At 39.0% G+C, this 18,186-nt stretch overlaps 1 protein-coding gene across 1 annotated transcript in view; it reads right to left on the minus strand.

The window, feature by feature from the left end:
* LOC115788632 (dolichyl-diphosphooligosaccharide--protein glycosyltransferase subunit STT3B-like) overlaps positions 1 to 18,186 on the minus strand; it is a 96,828-nt gene that overhangs the window by 56,750 nt on the left and 21,892 nt on the right. The window contains exon 2 of the mRNA XM_030741754.1: positions 672 to 780. Coding sequence (XP_030597614.1) covers positions 672 to 780 — 109 coding nt within the window. The remainder of the gene's footprint in view (positions 1 to 671; positions 781 to 18,186) is intronic.

An 18,186-nucleotide genomic window follows, 5' to 3' on the forward strand; every position in this document is an offset into this window, starting at 1 on the left:
TAAATAGAGTATCCTTGGAGGACTGAGTGTTTCAGTTAAGGCTGATCTACTGGGATTTTCCCACATATCTATCTCTAGGGTTTACAGAGAATGGTCAGAAAACTGTAAAATATCCAGAGTATTATGACACTGATGTAGGCTGTGTGCACCATTTGGTCTTCTTTTTCTAAAAAAAGGGTACAAACACTGGCTGTTCCCCGCTCACACTGGTCTTTATCCAAGTCAGTACTGCTCAGGTTTCCTCTCCATTATTTGTGATCACAAAAACCACTTTTTATTTTGCAATGCTGTGATGCTCATGGGTCAACAAGGTGATCCAGTGGTTAAGTGCTACCTGAGTGTTTCCTCCTACAGCCCAAAGACATGCTTGTTAGGTCAACTGGCAATTCAAAATTGACCGTAGGTGTGGATGCGACACTGTGTGGTGGGCTGTTGACTTATCCAGGGTGTACCCCACCTCCAGCTGCATGCGAGCTGGGATCGGCTCCAGCTGCCCTGCAGTCCTAAAACTGAATAAGCTATTAAGAATATGCATCAGTAGAGATACTTATGGCTCTTATGGGGATCTTATTATCAAGATTTAAATCTGTAGTTCTCTAGAGTGCCCTGGAAATGAAAAATTGATGAATAAATATGTAACACATGGAGCTCCATTTTGATGAGATACTTACTGTGCCACCAACGATCCTGCCCAAGGGGTACCAAGCCCTTTCGTCAAACCAATTGAGGAACTCATAGAAGCCATTGGTGGTGAGATGATGTGTTGATCTGTAGTTGAACCTGAAATGATGCAGAAAAAAGAAGAGGGATTACTGAGTATAATGCAACACACACACACACACACACACAGAACAAACATCTATTTCCATTTGTAGGCCAATTTTGAGCAGGAGAGAAAAAAAGATAAAAGACAAGACTCATTTCTAGGAAAGAATAGAATATTTACAGATTCTCAAAGATAAAGCCTCGATTCACAACGTGAGCCTTTGTGCTAATGCCAACAGCTCTCAGGTCAGTTGCAGATATACAGTACCAGAGTGGTACTGTCTGTCTATCTCTATCAAAAAAATGAGAGCGAATGTGAGCGAGACAGATGAGATAATGAGATAAAGGGCTTTTATACATACTGTGACATTTTCAGAACAAAGCCTGCTTATTGTACAGATAATTCCAATTTCAAGCACTGGCATGTGCTGAGGTGACAAAGACATTAAAAATAGGTCTGGTATTAGAACAGAGAAATAATGACCAAAGGGGGGGGAAACTAATAATAATACATATCAGGAATATCACTGCAAACAGGCCTCGATTCACACTGTAGCTGTGGTAAGCCGGGGAGGTTGGAACATTGTCAAGCAGCAGAACCAAAGAGCTGACAGTGCTGGGAAGAAGGCTGCCAAAGAGAACGACGTAAGCGTTCAGTAAATTTTCAGAGGCAGCTTCCTTTGCCACCGAGCTCATTAATGTAGGCCGCGTATGTTCAAAGGCTCATGTAACAGCATTCATATATAGAGAACCTATAGGAAAGCCATAACAAATCACTAAAGCACTATTATTAGCCAAATGTATATCACAGAAGACACGGCAACTTCATCTTTGTGACTAATAGGCTCTGGAAAAATTCTTTGATTCATATTACATCAATTCTAATAATATTACCAGGCTAGTTTTGCTTTAAAGCCTTATTTTCTGCCTATCTTCAGGCCAAACATGCACATATGGCTGTTGCTGCAGCAATGGCAGGCTCAGGAGTTTCAACATTGTGATGCTGTAAATTTATGTTTATGTGCATCTTAAAGAAGCATATACATGCCAAAGTTTAGAGGCTGTAAAGAGGCTCCTGCTGCACACATCAAAAGAATCTAAGTAGAGAGAAGTCTGGCATTTTAACACTACAAAACATTAAGACGTTTTCATCTGCATCTAAATCTGCAACAAAAAAAAAAAAGACAATCATACTGACTCAAAAGTGCAATCATTTTCTTATTTACTGGCAACAGTTAGTGAGAAAATTGAGATTAAAAGTCACTTAATTAACTTAAATACTGAACTTGCATTCTGATTTAAATCTGAAACCAAACAAAATAGTTTATTTTTTCCATCACAGAGCAACACACAAACTGCTTGGAGGAGCCAATTATAATCAAATTCATCTAACCTTAAAGAAGTGTCAACAGAAACACTAAAGCACAACAAGCACACACACAAAAAAAAAAAAAAAAAAAAAAAGCACAGGTGGCTCGAGCCTGACAACAGCTGCAAATCCAATCAACTACATTTTCTTACTTCCAATATATCCCACTCTCTAAGGGTTTGTGCCTGTTCACAATTAAACACTACTCTTTCAAAGATGGCTGTAATTTTAGCTACAAAGCTCTCATTTTGCCTTGCGTTACGACTCAAGAACACACCCTCTTCCTCCCCCGACACCCGGACTCACTCGCCATTTTGTTCATCTCTGGCTTCAGATGCCTGAAAGAGAGCCTCTGGACAACAAGATCAATTCAGAGGAAAATAGGAGTCGTAACAAGGTTTCCGTAGGTAAACCCGCAGAAGGATAATGTTTCCTGCAGCTGCCTTTGCCTCCTTTGCCTGAGGGTCTGTCACCCGGTCCACATCTTGCAGAGAGCGACCAAGGTGTCTGGTAGTTACTGGCTTCAGCTCTCCATCAATCACCCCATCTGCTGCCACCTGTGCTTCTCTTCACCCCCATATGCCACTGTCGACATCCCACGGTGGAGGTTGTGGGTTGGCAAGGACCAACAGTTGTCCTTGCAAGGTGGCTTCGCAGTCTGGGTTCAACCTCCTACTGATAAACCCCGTCTCTCCCATAAACTCCACATCTTAACAGTTTTAAGATATTTAACTATTCAAAAAAAATGTGATTATCATTATTATGTATGACAGTTATTCAGTATATTGATAAGTCAATGGGAGCAAAATGATCATAAATTAGAAGTCCAATATTTTCTATGCGTCAGATGAAAAAAGGGGCAAATACTCACAGGCACTGCGCCTCTTAAAGTGATCTTGAAAAGCTATAAAGAAGCTGACATGAGTGTTTATCCTTGGAGCTCCTCAGGCAATCACATTACTCAACAACCTGAGGCCTGAGGGTCTGAATCTGGGTAGAGAACAGACTAGGACAAACAAACCACCCAGCCGGAACAAAGGAGTCACACAGAAAAGAATACAGAACCATTTCAGATGCATCTCAGTTTTTCTGCTACCAAAAAAAAAAAAAAAAAAAAAAAAAAAAAAAAAAAAACCATTAAAGATTAGATTCTGTCAATTTAAGTGGTTATTATTCTTTATGCACACTTCTTTCTTTCTTTCAATATGAGTATTTCATTATATACTGAGGCATGGAAAGAAGCTCAATGCCACAAAGTAATAAAAGAAAAAAAAAATACAAAAGAAAACTACAGAAGCAGCCAGGTGTAAAAGTTCGACCACGGAGGGACTCTGAATGCAGGTGCTGGACAAAACTGGACAGGCAATTCTGCCTCATTGTTCTGAAGGTGTCGAAGCAGTGAGGCAGATGCACAGCAAATTCAAGGAAAGGCTTTATAAAAAAAAAAAACTTTGCGCACTGCCAAACCATATCCACACAGCCCATTTTCCAAAGATCTCATGGACAGCTGAAGGGAGCACTCTCTCTCTGCCCTTGTCACTTGGATGGGGCGGATAATGTAGCTCTGCCAGGCACATTAGCAATTTAATGCATAGCTGCCGATATGGTTTTCAGGCCCACAGAGCACACGATGACTAGTGATTCCACTGCAGCACCTCTGAAAACCAGCAAGTATGCTTCAAGCAGAGCAACACACCCCAAATACCATTTTTACAAACAAAAAAAAAAAAAAAAAAAAGGAAACAAAACCCACACACATGCACACTTCTGGATTAATATCTGCAGAACACCTCATATGAACTCCTCAGATAATATCTCAAAGCAAAACAAAAAATAGGAGCTGCACATTTGTGCACTTGATATCACAGGAAGCCTCCTGCAAGCACTGTCATTTATTTTAATCAAGGTCCGTTTCACTGATTACCAGTTTCCTGTTGAGACTGTGCCATCATCAGCAGCATGACTAAGTGGGCTCCATTCCTGTTTATAAACCAGTAATGCCTCATTCAGCATCAACTGCATAATCAGATGCATCATTGGCTTTTCCCTACTGGTCCATGTTTTGGTGAATATCTGAATGATCGTTTGTTCTGGGGGTGTAATCACCACCTTGACTAATTAACAACCTCCGTGAACAACCTGTAAATGATAACTGATAACTGTTTATGGACCAGAAAGGCAAATAACTTCACACAATGAAGCACCCGTCAGTCGAGCAGGTTTGACCATCGTCAGGGAGACGTTATTGTTCTTTAAGGGCAACTTAGTCTGAATTCCTGTCACAGTGAGCAACGTTGCTGTTTGCATTGTGAGCTGGTGTGTCTGCACTGCTCTGCAATCATAAGCGAAACCAAGTTGTTCACGTTGGACTTGGAGCTAATAAACCTTACTTGTACTGAAATGCAGGAAAGGACTCAAGAACAGACTCAGTCTATATACTGACTGAGCTATAAAAATGAGAAAAGCATCTACACCGGCAAAATGAACCTGACAATTACAACCCTTTACATTTTGTTTCACAGTAATATCTTTGCACTAATCAACTGACAGTGTCTGCACTGCACACTACCACCATACACATCTCTGAGTTCTGCATCAGGCTGCAGCTTAGAGTACAGAACTACATTATAAATACTGTTTTGTACTTAAATTAAATATTATGTTACACAGACAACTTTTTCCTATTTCATGCCAGCAACATGTTTCAAAAAAGTAAGAACAGGGGGAACCAAAGATAGAGTAGCTGGGTGATGGTAAAAAGAATAAAACAGCTGGTGAAAAACCCTCACAGCTAATAAGGTTAATTACCAACATGATTATGATGATTGCTATGGAAAGAACATCCGATGGAGGCAGAAGACAGTTACCACCACTCAGGCATTTATTTAAAAAAAAAAAAAAAAAAAAAAAAGCACCTAACTCCAGTGTTGTCTACACATAATAGCTTAGCAAAGAACCAATTTTAAACTGTATCTTTAGGCATTTTGTTGCCAGCAGCCTGTTGCAAAAACACATAATTCAGTCCAATTTCTTTAGTTGAATCGATGGGAAAAAAAAAAAAAATGCCAAACACCGTTTGACAGGCATGAAAGGGTATTTTTGCACCAACAAGGCAATTCCCAAAGAGCTGACAGCCAAAAACCTGGCATATTTCACCATGCTGTGAAGTGTGTCCCAAAAATAAAAAAAATTGAGGAAACTGGACAAGTGGAGGACAAAGAAAGAAGTGCAGTACTAAAAAGAAAACAAAAACACTATCTACAACAGATGTATGTGAAAGTCATGTTGCAGCAAAGATCTGGCACGGGACCTGAGCGATGCACTGGCCCTTCAGTTAATCTGCTGAAGCTTCATCAGAAATTGAAGTGAACTGAAAATCAGGAAAAAGGTCTTTTGGAGTGATGAATCCAGATTTGATGTTTTTGGTTCAAATCATTGCCAGTAAGTAGAGAGAAGATCAGGAGAAAGTTACTAAGTGTCTACAGCAATCTGTAAAACACGGTGGAGGCTCTGTCATGGTTTGGGGCTGCATTTCAGCCAGCGGTATTGGGGATCTTGCCAAAATTGATGGAAATATGAACTCAGAAAAAGATTTTGATCCACAATGCAATATAATCTGGAAAGCATCTGATTGGCAACAGCCTAATTTTTCCAGCATGACAATGATTCCAAACATACTGCCAATGAAACAAAAGCATATCTAGATAGAAAAAACACACACTGGCCTCCTCAGAGCCCAGATCTCAAGATTACCGAAGTGTGATTACCTACAGTGTGGGATCATCTTGACAGAATGAAACAAAATGCAGCCAACATCCAAAGAAGAGCTATGAATGTCCTTCAAGAAGCCTGGAGAACTATTCCTGAAGACTACTTAAAGAAATGACAAGAAAGCTTGACAGTGTTCAGGCTGTGTTGAAGAACAAGTGTGTCCATACCAAATACTGACTTTCAAACACCGTTTCTGCCTTATATACACACTGTAGTTCCATTTATGTTTGCATGCTTCAATAAATTGCTGCGTCTATTTTCCCATTTTTCTAGCAAATTGATTGGTGGCTCAAGACCTTTGCACAGTACTGCACATTTGCAAATATTTCAATTTAAGAATAAAATTTCCCAGAATTTTAAGATTTTATCATCTGTGGTGCAAATCTTTGGAATGAACACAGCGGAAAACCAAGACTGGATGGTGTTTCTCGTCTGGCTCTCAGATGGCACTGCATGAAAAACATACATAACATAATTTGAAAGAAAAATCCACGGCATGAGCTTATGTCCATATGACAATTGTGTCTGGGCTACCTGCAGAAAGTTTCCATATATGCTTGCGTAAAACGCATCTATAATATTATATATCATTAGTTGCAATACTAATGGTATATGATTATAGGCGACAGTGCACTGGGCTCTTTTAGCCATCGTAGATGGGACATTTGAAGAACAGGATTACAGCTATCAACAGCCCACAAAAACTTGCCTTGCAATATCCCCAAAATAGGATTTTCTGGTTGGATTACCACAGAATTGGATGATAGTGAGTTTTCAGTCACACTGCACACTTTTTCTAACTGTTCCCCAAACTAATGACTCAGTACTGGTGGGAAAGGTTATACTCAGCAGCTGACTGGACAGCTGCCAAAGCTTTAATGGTGTCTTCTGGTCCTGCCATCATGTGACAAGGTGAAGCATCCTGGCTAGCAGCGAAATCTCTTCATTGTTCAAGTTGTTAGACCCAGCAGTGAATAGAACTGTCCACCCAGAATCCACAAGAATTCTGTGCCAATATTGGAACAGGAGAACTACATAAGTCTACAAACTTCAGATACTGCTGCAAGAAAAGTGTGATAAATGATTTAGCCTACTATAAACAATGAGTGCAAGCAAAAAGAAACCTAAATAACTAGGTGAACTGTGTTCATAACATTATTTCTACCAATTAATTCAGGCTGTTTTTTTAATATGTGTTAACAGTAAGAGCAGGCCAATGACATATACATTAGCTACCTTTAATAGCCAACAGCAATAAAAAAAAAAAAAATTCCCCAATGCATAAGCTTGCAAAGGGGTCAACTTAAAATGTACTGGTATTTACTCTTAATTGAGCACTCAAAGCACTATGTACTATACTCAAACAAGCACTATTTTCTGTGTGTAAGCACTTTTTAATGTAACATTTACAACCTAACAACATTCACATGTGTAAATGTTAAATATAAATTGATTACATTCTGAATTACACATCCTAACATTCACAAACAAACCCGCACTTTTCTAATGATGCATTGGGAGCAACTGGGGGAGGAATATTTTTGCCAAAGGCATGGGCAGACATGCCGAATGGAGGAGCCAGAACTACTGACCTTCCAATTAGTAGACGACCTGTTCTACCTCCTGAGCCACAACCACCCCCTTACTTAACTTTGGCCTGACACGTAGCTAGACTTGAAATACTCTGGCAGCTACCCCAAAGGCATGACTGATAAGAGTCAAACAATATCACTTTCCCCTGCTTACAGTGCTGTCCTGAGCTCCCTCCCCAGGCGCCTCAACCCCCTCACTCCTTTGTTCAGGTGACCTCAATAGGTCACTTAATAGAATGGGGCTAAGTCCCAAATTGGTTTACCCCAAAACCATTGATTGTAATGACCCACGCCTCCTTTCACAGCTTGGCACATGTGATTATGCACATGAATAGTGGGTCACAACCACCTCCAGGGGACTATCCCCACTGGGGTTTAAATACCTGGGTCCTTCCACCTTTTGGTTTGAGACCTGAAGAAGCCTTTTGGATGAGAGTTGAAACGTCTTCTAGAAACAAACAAAAAAAAAAAAAAGTCGCCCTTTTTCAAGCTCCAGAGATCACTTTCACTAATTAAAAATATTGGTCAAACTTCAAGAAAACAATTACCAACTATGCAGAACCCAATTCTGCGCCACAGTTTGTTCTCTGTGGGCATAATTCAGAAATGTGAAAGGTTTGAACCCATGTTGGGAATAATCAAATGAAACCTATGGGCAATTTTTAACAGCTCTAGTATTTTCATATGTTTGAACACCTGTGAAGGCAGATTTCAGCTAGAGACCAATCACAGTGATGACATTTTTGCATTTTGAGAATATTACGGCAAGTTCTCGCAAATTCAATGTGTGAAGGTTAGTTTTTAATGGAAAGACAGGTTCAGGAAAGTAAGTATTAGGATTAATATAAATCTGTGATAGGCTGATACTGTTTGGCTGATATCAGTCAGGCTCAAGTATGATAGCCTTTGTTTTATTTTTTACTCAATAAAACACCATTTTTTTGGCAATATTGTGCATATGCACCTTCGAAAAAAAGAACTTGGTCAATCTGAAATTCTGTTTAGACTGGCAGAATATGCAGTAGGCTGACTGAGGCACTCAGTTGATTATGTGTGCACAAACTGGGGCGGGGGGGGGGACAATATTATGAGATAAACACCAAATGTGCAGCTAATTATTCTGCTAGGTCAACCATTTCCAAAGCTCCAAATAGGCTAAATATATAATTATCTTAATTTCAATATGTTAACACTTGCTGACACTGCAGAGAAGATTTTTTTGTCCAATTTAACCTGAAGTGCACAGCTCATCATTTGAGAGGAGGTCCAGGAAGAGCCTTTTAAACCTAATGCTACTGGAAATGAGGCATTACATTAAAATTGAACTCCACCCAAAAGATTTTTGAATATTAAACACTCATCCCACACAGCTGAAACATAGCTGTGAAAATTTGTCATCATTTATAATTTACAGTTGTCTTCACTGTAAATTACCCATAGATTTAACTAGTCTATCATAGTCCAGACTTCATTTAAATTAATATCTGGCATTTAGTTCATTTAGCATGGTCAAAAATGTGGATAGCGAGATCACAGGAGGTGCATATCCTACTATGTTTACCAGGGATGGTCCATACATTTTATAATGATGACAGACTGCTTTAAACCTGAATCCAAAAACTATTAGCTTTCTGTTAGTAATAATTATGCATCAATCTGGTGTACAACTTAACTGTTGTATCCACTTCTTCAAAAGGATATTTATACATTAAAATGCATGCTTGCATCAACATCGGAGCAAGAGCGGTTGTTTTACCTGTGCTAATAACTATTATAGTACAGACCTGCATCAATAAATGAAAAAAGATCAAGCCAATATTCTCTATTTACAATTACATTTTTGAGTGCAACGTTTTCCCCACAGACCTTACTTGGTTGAACAGCTCATGCATATTTTGCGATTAAAATTAAAAAAAAAAAAAAAAAAAAATTCCATCTAGCTGGGATGATGACTCAATCAATTTACTAGCCGTCGCCTGACAGCCATTTTAAAAGTTCAGTCACTGATAACTAGGGGTAGGTGATATAGCCTCAAAAATAGATTATTCAAGAAAATTTGCACTAATGATGAGGATACAGGCAAAAGATGCTGAATGTTTTATCACTGCTTGCAGCATTTATAAGCAAATGAAAAGCATTTTCCATCCTCCTCCAATACTGTCACTGATTACAGACCACCTAATTTGAGGTCCAAGCCTATTGAAACAAAGTGCCAGCAGCATTACAATGCAATTGTAATGACACAGCATAAGCCAAACATAAGCACAAAAGTAGCCTAGGTAGTGTTTTTTGCTGGAAATTTATAAAAGTATAACATAACTGCTTAACCCTTTAGTTTATCAATAAAGTAACTTAACCTTATAACTCTTCAGGAGCTGTATAATATTGTCACATAATAAAACTGGCAAATATTTTCTATCTAGGATGTTGCATCTTGAGTTGAGCTTTTTAAAGCAGCTGCTTAACAGCTCTGCTTTTCCACTATGTACCCACAAGAGTGATTTCCATCTTCCTGTTATATGAAGTGTAGCAAGTGCTCCAGTGATGCCCGGTGGAGTCATTTGTTTACATCTGGCTCACACAATCATCAACAGCTGGTTATAAGCTAACATTCTGCCAGCTAAAATTAGGCTCGAGTGTCCTAAATATCTCACTTTCCCTCTGATACACAGTTTGATGACATTCTCACATCATATGAGAGTTTACTTGCTAAGTGTCTGAGTCCTCCACATTAGATCCACCTTGAAGAAAGTTTCAGCAATACGGGATAACAGCGGCCAAATCAGCAACACTTACAGACAGAAGCCCCGGAAATCCTCAACAGCTCACCTCAGTATCGATGTCATAGGACAGACGTGAGCTTCTCTGACTCATCGACTTGTTTCAGACCCTTTTCAAAGTTTTACAGCCTCCTCGAGAGTAAACAGACGTGGACGCTTTGTACGGTAAACAGTGATCTTACAGCCTGCGCTCACTAGATAAACGCCAGCCAGAGCCTTTGAGGGGACTCTTGAGTAAAAACGTAAAATATTGTACAATATTTAAATAACAAATTTATTTCTGATTTATTTTTAAGCGTTGACATTATTAAAAGTATGTCAAAATATACAAAAACATTTTTATACTCATACAGTAGACAAAATATGCTGCCTTGTGCTGCCCCATAATGACCATAAGTGGCTGGCAGCTGCCGCTATGGGGAACGGAGGGTAAAAACATAGAACCTGAATTGTGATCCGTGGCTTCTATACCGCGGCTATCGGCTAACCAGTTAACAGCCTGTTCACATCTCATTTTTCCCCCCATACTGAAAGCCTGATGAGGTCAGCTGTGGTGATCCTGGAGTTTCTTGTCTAATGGTTGGACAGACTTAAATACCACCATCCTGGTCTGCAGCTGGTGACAGTGACCCTTGTTCTCCTCTGGAGATGTGCTGTGAGAAGCAGGGACACAAAAACCTGCAGCTCACAGAGGCTGCAGAGCAGACCGAGACTACTGTCGCATACTGCAGTTCAAGAATGTGGAATTTGAGTTCATACACGATGAGAAACTCAGTGAGACAGCTGATAACTGTCTCATTATTGTCAAATAATATATAAATATGCTTCATTGATGTATCTAAAAGTATACCTTGTTATTCATAACTAGACAAAACTAAATAAAAATGAATAGTGTACAACCTAGTTTAAAACCTCAAGACCAAAGAAATACCAACATTGAAATTTCTAAAGTAAACAGCCTGAATAAATAAATACATATTCTGACTAGTAATAAACATTGGACTAATAATTTGCTTTAAACTTTCCTGGATAGATCAAGGCGGGACAGCATGTTATCCCAATGTGCATCTTCAGGTACTACAGCTTCCTCCCACAGTCCAAAGACACGCATCAGGTGAACTGGTGATTCTACAAATCGGTCCTAGGTGTGAATGAGAGTACAAATGGTTGCCTGTATTTCTGTATGCGCCATGTGAAGAGCCAAATTAAATCATTAGTTTCGGCAGGCAGTAAAGCTTAGATTATGTGACATGCTTTAAAAGAAGTTGCTATGCTCCAGCTCTAACTGGGATCATTTAGACATACAGTAGCTGTAAACCAGCACTGTATATTTGCTCCAATACCTCCACACTTTGACAGTCACAATAAAAATTCTCTGTTCTGTTAAAAAAGGAAGAAAAAAAGGCTGTGGGGAACAGAGTTATTCAGCTCTGAAATGGAGCCATCTCATAAAGACTTTTCTTTGACTAGGTGTTGTTGTGTGAATGTAGCAATGTGGTGTCTGTTTCTGTAACAACAAATGTTTAAGGAAGCTTGTGGCTGGAGATTTCTTCAGTGTTTGGATGTGCTCCTTTTTGTGTAAAATACAGAGTTATTTGAAGGCAGTAGGCCACTGAGCTCTACATTCTCCTGACAGACTTCAAGAGTCCCTCCTATTGACATCCTAATTATCTTCTCACACACATTTAGACTGTTATTCACACCTGTGTGCAGCCTGGCAATACTTACCTATCACAAAGACCCAGACTTTTAATACCTTATGGGCCTAACAGGACAATCAATCTTAAATTGGGCCATATTCTTGGCAAAGTAAGAAGATGATTACACATGCTGAAAGACGACAATGAGAGTCACTCAAAGTAAACGATCTAAACAGAGTCAGTGATACACAGTGGTGACTACAAAAAAAGAAAGTCTGAAGCAAGAATGCAACGCACTGTCTTCATATGTATCGACTTACTGAGATGGCTGAGCATACACAGCTGAATTAAACAATTGCTTAATTTTTTTTTATTTTTAAAAATACAGGATGAAATGCAAAAAACAGGCACGTTAAATTTCAAATTTATTATTACAAAATTAAATTTAGGCGTCTTGTGGTTGCTAGTCAAACACCACCTTAATTGATTAAAAAAAAAAATGTTTGGAGCAAACAAAAGTAGCTAAGAGGTTTTTAATAAGAATCAGCCTCAAACATTTCTAATTAAAACCTGTCTCAAAATTAAATATCCGATGTAAGCATTTTAATCTCTCTCTCTCTCTCTCTCTCTCTCTCTCTCTCTCTCTCTCTCTCTCTCTCTCTCTCTCTCTCTCTCTCTCTCTCTCTATCTCCTCTCTCTCTCTCTCCTCTCTCTCTCATCTCTCTCTCTCTCTCTCTCTCTCTCTCTCTCTCTCTCTCTCTCTCTCTCTCTCTCTCTCTCTCTCTCTCTCTCTCTCTCTCTCTCTCTCTCTCTCTCTCTCTCTCTAAGTAAATGATCTAAACATACACACATTTATTCAGTGCCTATCCGGCTCATGATCCATCACAATTCAGTTTTATAATGTCTGAATCTAGAAAAGTTTACATTTTATTATTGACTATACTGCACAAAATAATGACAATTAATTTCCTAATTAGCTCAGAAGTTAAGCAGGCTTGCAGTCATATTCGGGACAAATTAATCCTGTTTGACTGAAATCGGACTGATACTCTGGGAAGAGCAACAATTCTTGTGAAAATGGAAAAGCACCTGTGAAACGACCAATGTGACCTTGATCGTGATTTCGGTGAAGGCCAATTAGAATCCAGTCACACGAGACTAAAGACCAGATGGTGACTCTCTGACAATCACCCACTGCTAGGAAAAAAAATTGATATTCCCTGACCAGTTGTGAATGGTTGCTGCAGTCAGAGTGAAATCGATTGTTAGGCCCCAGTCACGCAGGACAAGAGACTTTGTCAGTGATCTGGTAGCCACCAGTCACAAGGGAAGATTGTGTATTCCCTAACCGGTGGGCGAATATCGCTGGGGGGTGGCTGGCAGTTGCAAGGTGAAATCGATCACAAAGAGGAAAACAATGACGTACTGAAAAACTGCCTAATGATTACTTTGGTCGCTAGCAGATTGGGGTGGCTAACCCATCTCTAGGCCTCTATGGCTGAGACCTTAGATGATCATTGTGTGCAAGTTTCGCTAAAATCTGACCAATAGTCTAGGAGAAATCTTATCTTGCCCAGTGACACTCGTACATTTGGACATGTAGACGTGCTGCTGCACCTCCCAAGCCACAGCTGCCCCTGTCTCATGATTAGGGCTGCAAAGATTCCTCGATGCAATCGATGACGTCGACTACAAAAATTAGTCGACTTGGAATTTCAGCATCGAAGCGTCGTATTTTATAACCCATCCATCCATTTTCTTCCACTTATGTGATTTTGTAATTGCAATACACTACAGGAAGATATGGGGCAGTATTGCCTCCATTGTCTCCCAATAACAATACCAACGAAGAACATAAAGAACGAAAGAAAATGGAGACCGACTGTCAAAGGTGTGGGAGCATTTGACAGAAAAAGTTGAATGCAGACTGTGCAAAGCAGAGCTTTCTGTCCACGGCATCATCACTGCAGTGCTGAGCGTTTAAAACGCCGGCGCCCTGGAGCTGTGACGTCAGCTCTGGATGGGTACGCTTTGGAGAGTTAGTGCGTCGCTTTGATACCTGTTAATGTTTGTACAGTAATGTTTCTGTTGGTTTACCTGTCGGAAAACAAGCTCTCATGGATGATGTTTGCTAAACGCCACCATTTCAGTTATGTTAGCTAACGAGTGAAGGAATATAGGAGCAGCTACGTTGGCCATTTATTTTTCTCACATTAATATTAGTATTCATTCCGAATAGTAAACTGCTTTATGAACTGAATTGTCTAAACTTTTCAGGTGTTTCCATTCATACATTTTCTTCTTTTTTCAGTTTTTGCTTTCACTTGAAGCCTTATTTGAACTTTTGGACAGAGGCCATTTTTATTTACTTATTTGTACATTATATTTTCATTTTAAAATAAAAATTGCATTCACTTTAATATGCACTGTTTGATATTTATTGTGATGTTACATTAATGTTAAAAATACATCTGATTAGTGTCAAACTTGTATTTTTATGGGTTATTTTAATTGTGAGAAGAGACACAAGGTGATGGTAACAGGTGGGCAGGCTTGAACAGGTGAGACAAGACTGAAATAATCGTTGACTAATCAATAAAATTGACAGATTATTCAACTACCAAAATAATCTTTAGTTGCAGCCATATTTATGATACACATATCTCCAGGTGCTCATGAATATAAACCACTAATGGTTGGCAAGAACTTTAAATATGTACAAAAGCTTGGTACACAGAGAAGATGGTGACTATTAAACCATCTTGCATGAGGTGAAGGTCTGCTTCTCCTACCTGTGGAGAGGACAGAGTTGTGGAGTTGAGAAATTTAAGCCAAAGGTTTGGCACAAAGATTCATTTCACACTCCATAGATTTCTGCATTTTGAGCTAAACACCTACAAAGACGTTAGCGACCTACACAATGCACTCTCTCAGCATGATCTTCCAGCTCTCTGTGATAAAGAATGTGCTTGGTCAACTGAATCCAATGAGGCCAACAGAGACATTAAGAAGACAACTAAGGTCAAGACAAGCCCAACCCCAAGTTCCAATGATACCACAGCAGAGCTTGTTTAACTGCTGGTCTGAACATTTGGCTGAGTAAACATAAAGCCACTACTGTAATTTAACCTTTTACAACAAATATTTATCAACCTCACTGTGGAGAAAAATATTATATATATTTTCACAAAAGCAGAACATAAGACTGATGAGACTCAGTGCCATGTAATGTTTATGGCTTGAGGGGAGATTTTAAAGAATTTTGTGCAGGCATAGAAATAAAACTTTTATGCCTATATTTTTCCATCCTCTAAAACTAAGACTTTCAAGTTTTGTTTGAAGTAAAGGCATTATTTTGTTGGCCATTCAGTAGGCAGAGGAGAATGGAGAGGGGATGTTTGAGGATATAGCAAGAAAGCTTTATATCAAATAACCCATTGGAATAGACTGTAATACCAAAAGCAAACAGCAACAGTGAGTCAGTCTCAATAGGCTATGTTGAGATTATCAGCACTTGTGAAACTGTAGGCTGACGTGCAGAGAATCTGTCAATGACAAAGCCATTAGGTGACTCTGATTTCTGTGTTCAATAACACTATACCGAGGTGCAGCATATAATTAACCAACCGGGGCTCGTATTGATTAGAATTTTCAGAACAAAAATGAGAAATCTGAACTCCAACAAGTATGGGTTTAACACCAAAGCAATTACTGTGTAGAAAACTTAGATAAGATGGAGACATACATACAACAAGATGAGGGAGCCACAGTAAACCACAACCTTAATAAAACAAGAGCATTTACCATGATCCGTCTCCCTTCACCGACTTTGTTTTCTCTTTCAGAGATCAAAGCCAAATGACCAGCTCCAGTATTTCTCTAAAGCTCAATAACAGGCTGCAACAATTTCTTTAGAGATAGCCGTACCTCAGATTCTCAGACAGCATACAGCTTGAATACTGTCAGCTAAGCAGGCAAATAAATAAATTAAATGAATAAAGGCAATTATGTTACCTCAGTGAATGTAAATGGCTCTGGTTTTGCAAGAGCAACATGGACAAGTTCTGCTTCATTTCCCATCATTTGTATGAAAAGATGGAGCACTGATGGACTGATATCACGGGAGCATTGGAATTTCATATCAGGAAAGAAAAAGGTTCCTGCTGACCTGCTAATTAAGGCAATTACAATCAAACCATTCCAAGTAAGAATCACCAAGCTGAAAATCATTTGCATTGACTAAAATTTGTATGTTTAGCAATGTTATAACAAAAATATGGGAGTACTGCATTGCTGCTACAGTAGGTTTATTCTGCAATATTTCTATTGTTATATTCCTTCAGTTATTACCAGTCAGTGATGCTTTATTTTAAATATTGATAGACATTTTTTTTAAACAAATGATGCATACAGACACAATTTCAAGGTCTGTTTGTTATTGTGTCATATGTTAGAATGTCCATAACATTAAAAAGATACAAATACAGATTTGATTTTTTTCACCATATCATTCAGCCCTATAAATACCCATCTTTCAAAAACACCCACCTGCAGCAACCTGTGACACATATCAGCTGTTTACCAACTCACAGCTGCTTAACTGGGGCCTTTCATCTGCAGCATCCCATTAAATTTCCAAAGGATCTAATAATTTGCAGGGTAAATCCATCATCTTTAGCCAAAACAACGGTTTTGAGACATGTAGCATCCGCCATAATCTCATATGACTGCTCCAAAGCAAAGCTCTCAAATATCCCATCTGATGAATATGCTGGATTGACAACTGATGAGTCGACTTCAATTGCAACAGATGTTTCGGTGACATTCGCTGCATACTACATGGATGCCAGATGGGAAATTAAAAGCGTAGTTCTTAGCGCTGAAGATTAAAAGCAAGCACAAATATGTGTCTCGCTAACTGCTGTGTGGACAAACTGGGCGACTGCCACATGGTAAAAGGTCAGTGTATTACAGAAATCATCCTTGGCCATCACTTATTTGAATGATATTTTAATCATTTCGACAGTTGATGTAATTGATGGTTTTAGTGCTTCAAATTCCCTCAGTTTTTTTAAACCACATTTCTGACTGCAGTCCTTGGAGGGCATGAATTCTCCTTTCTTAACTCCATCTTAAAAGCTGCTGAGCCTATAAGCTAAGCAATACAAAATGCAGGATTTAGAATTATGTTAAGTGCCTCTGAAACAACAGTGATTCAAAGGGAGCTAAAGATTTGTACTTTGAGTCCATTTAAAAAGGTAAGGAGGGAGATAACAAATGTGATGCTCCCAAAAGCACAGAGTCACTGAAATTCAAGTTGTGGCGTGTGAATCAAAGGAAATGGATGAAAGGCCTGCCAATTCCACATTTAGCCAAGGAGTCCACTGGGGCAGAGGCTTCTCTTTTATCAAAACCCACTGTTGCCATCGACCAAAAATAGGGAAAGCACTGGGAGAGCCAAGCGGAGACAGCAGGCAGCAGTGAATTCCAGAGATAGGGAGTAATTACTGGCACAGAAAGAGCTTTGCTGTCATAACGGGTGGCTAATCAAATGGATATCACAAACACAAACACTGAGGACAAACAGCAGCAATAATTATAGGCCTAATCATCACAGGCTGAAATCTCTATTGAAGGCATTCTGGGGGGGGAAAAAAATGGAAAAAAAAAGTAATGTCTGAATTGATTCATGTTTTGGAAAAGTTTCAAGTTCAACTACTGACAAGGTGTGACAAGGAAGGCAATGACCAGCTATGCAATACTGATACAGTAGTAGGCCAATTTCATTCTGTTACACATATATATTTTGGTATTGATGCATATGTTGCCATTATCAAACTCCTCAGTTTCCAATACAGCAGCAAATGTAGCAGAGTATGCATCGTAGGTAAGCAGACAGTGGTGTTGAGTCCAATGGTGTTATCACAGCAACTTGCAATAACATCAGTGACACAATTTTTAAACTGCCTGATATAATGAAAAAATATATAGCATAAATGTAAGGTGCATATATGACAAATTTGAAGATTATCTTAGGCAGTGCCTAAATTTTTTTTAGGTTGTCTGAGGTGGTGCAGTGTTTGTAGTGACCCTTTTTCTTTTTTTTTTTTTTTTTTTTTTTTTTTTTTTAATTCCTGATCAGCTGTAAAAATACACTCACTGTTGTGTTCTAAGGCTGTAATGCTTAGAGAGACCTGTGCATTTTGGAGCTACACAAACACACACTAAATCCACCAATGTGAGGCTCTAGGTTGAAAATCCTGCAGTGA

This window comes from Archocentrus centrarchus, chromosome 11 (genome assembly GCF_007364275.1).
Source record: "Archocentrus centrarchus isolate MPI-CPG fArcCen1 chromosome 11, fArcCen1, whole genome shotgun sequence".
NCBI classification, from domain to species: domain Eukaryota; kingdom Metazoa; phylum Chordata; class Actinopteri; order Cichliformes; family Cichlidae; genus Archocentrus; species Archocentrus centrarchus.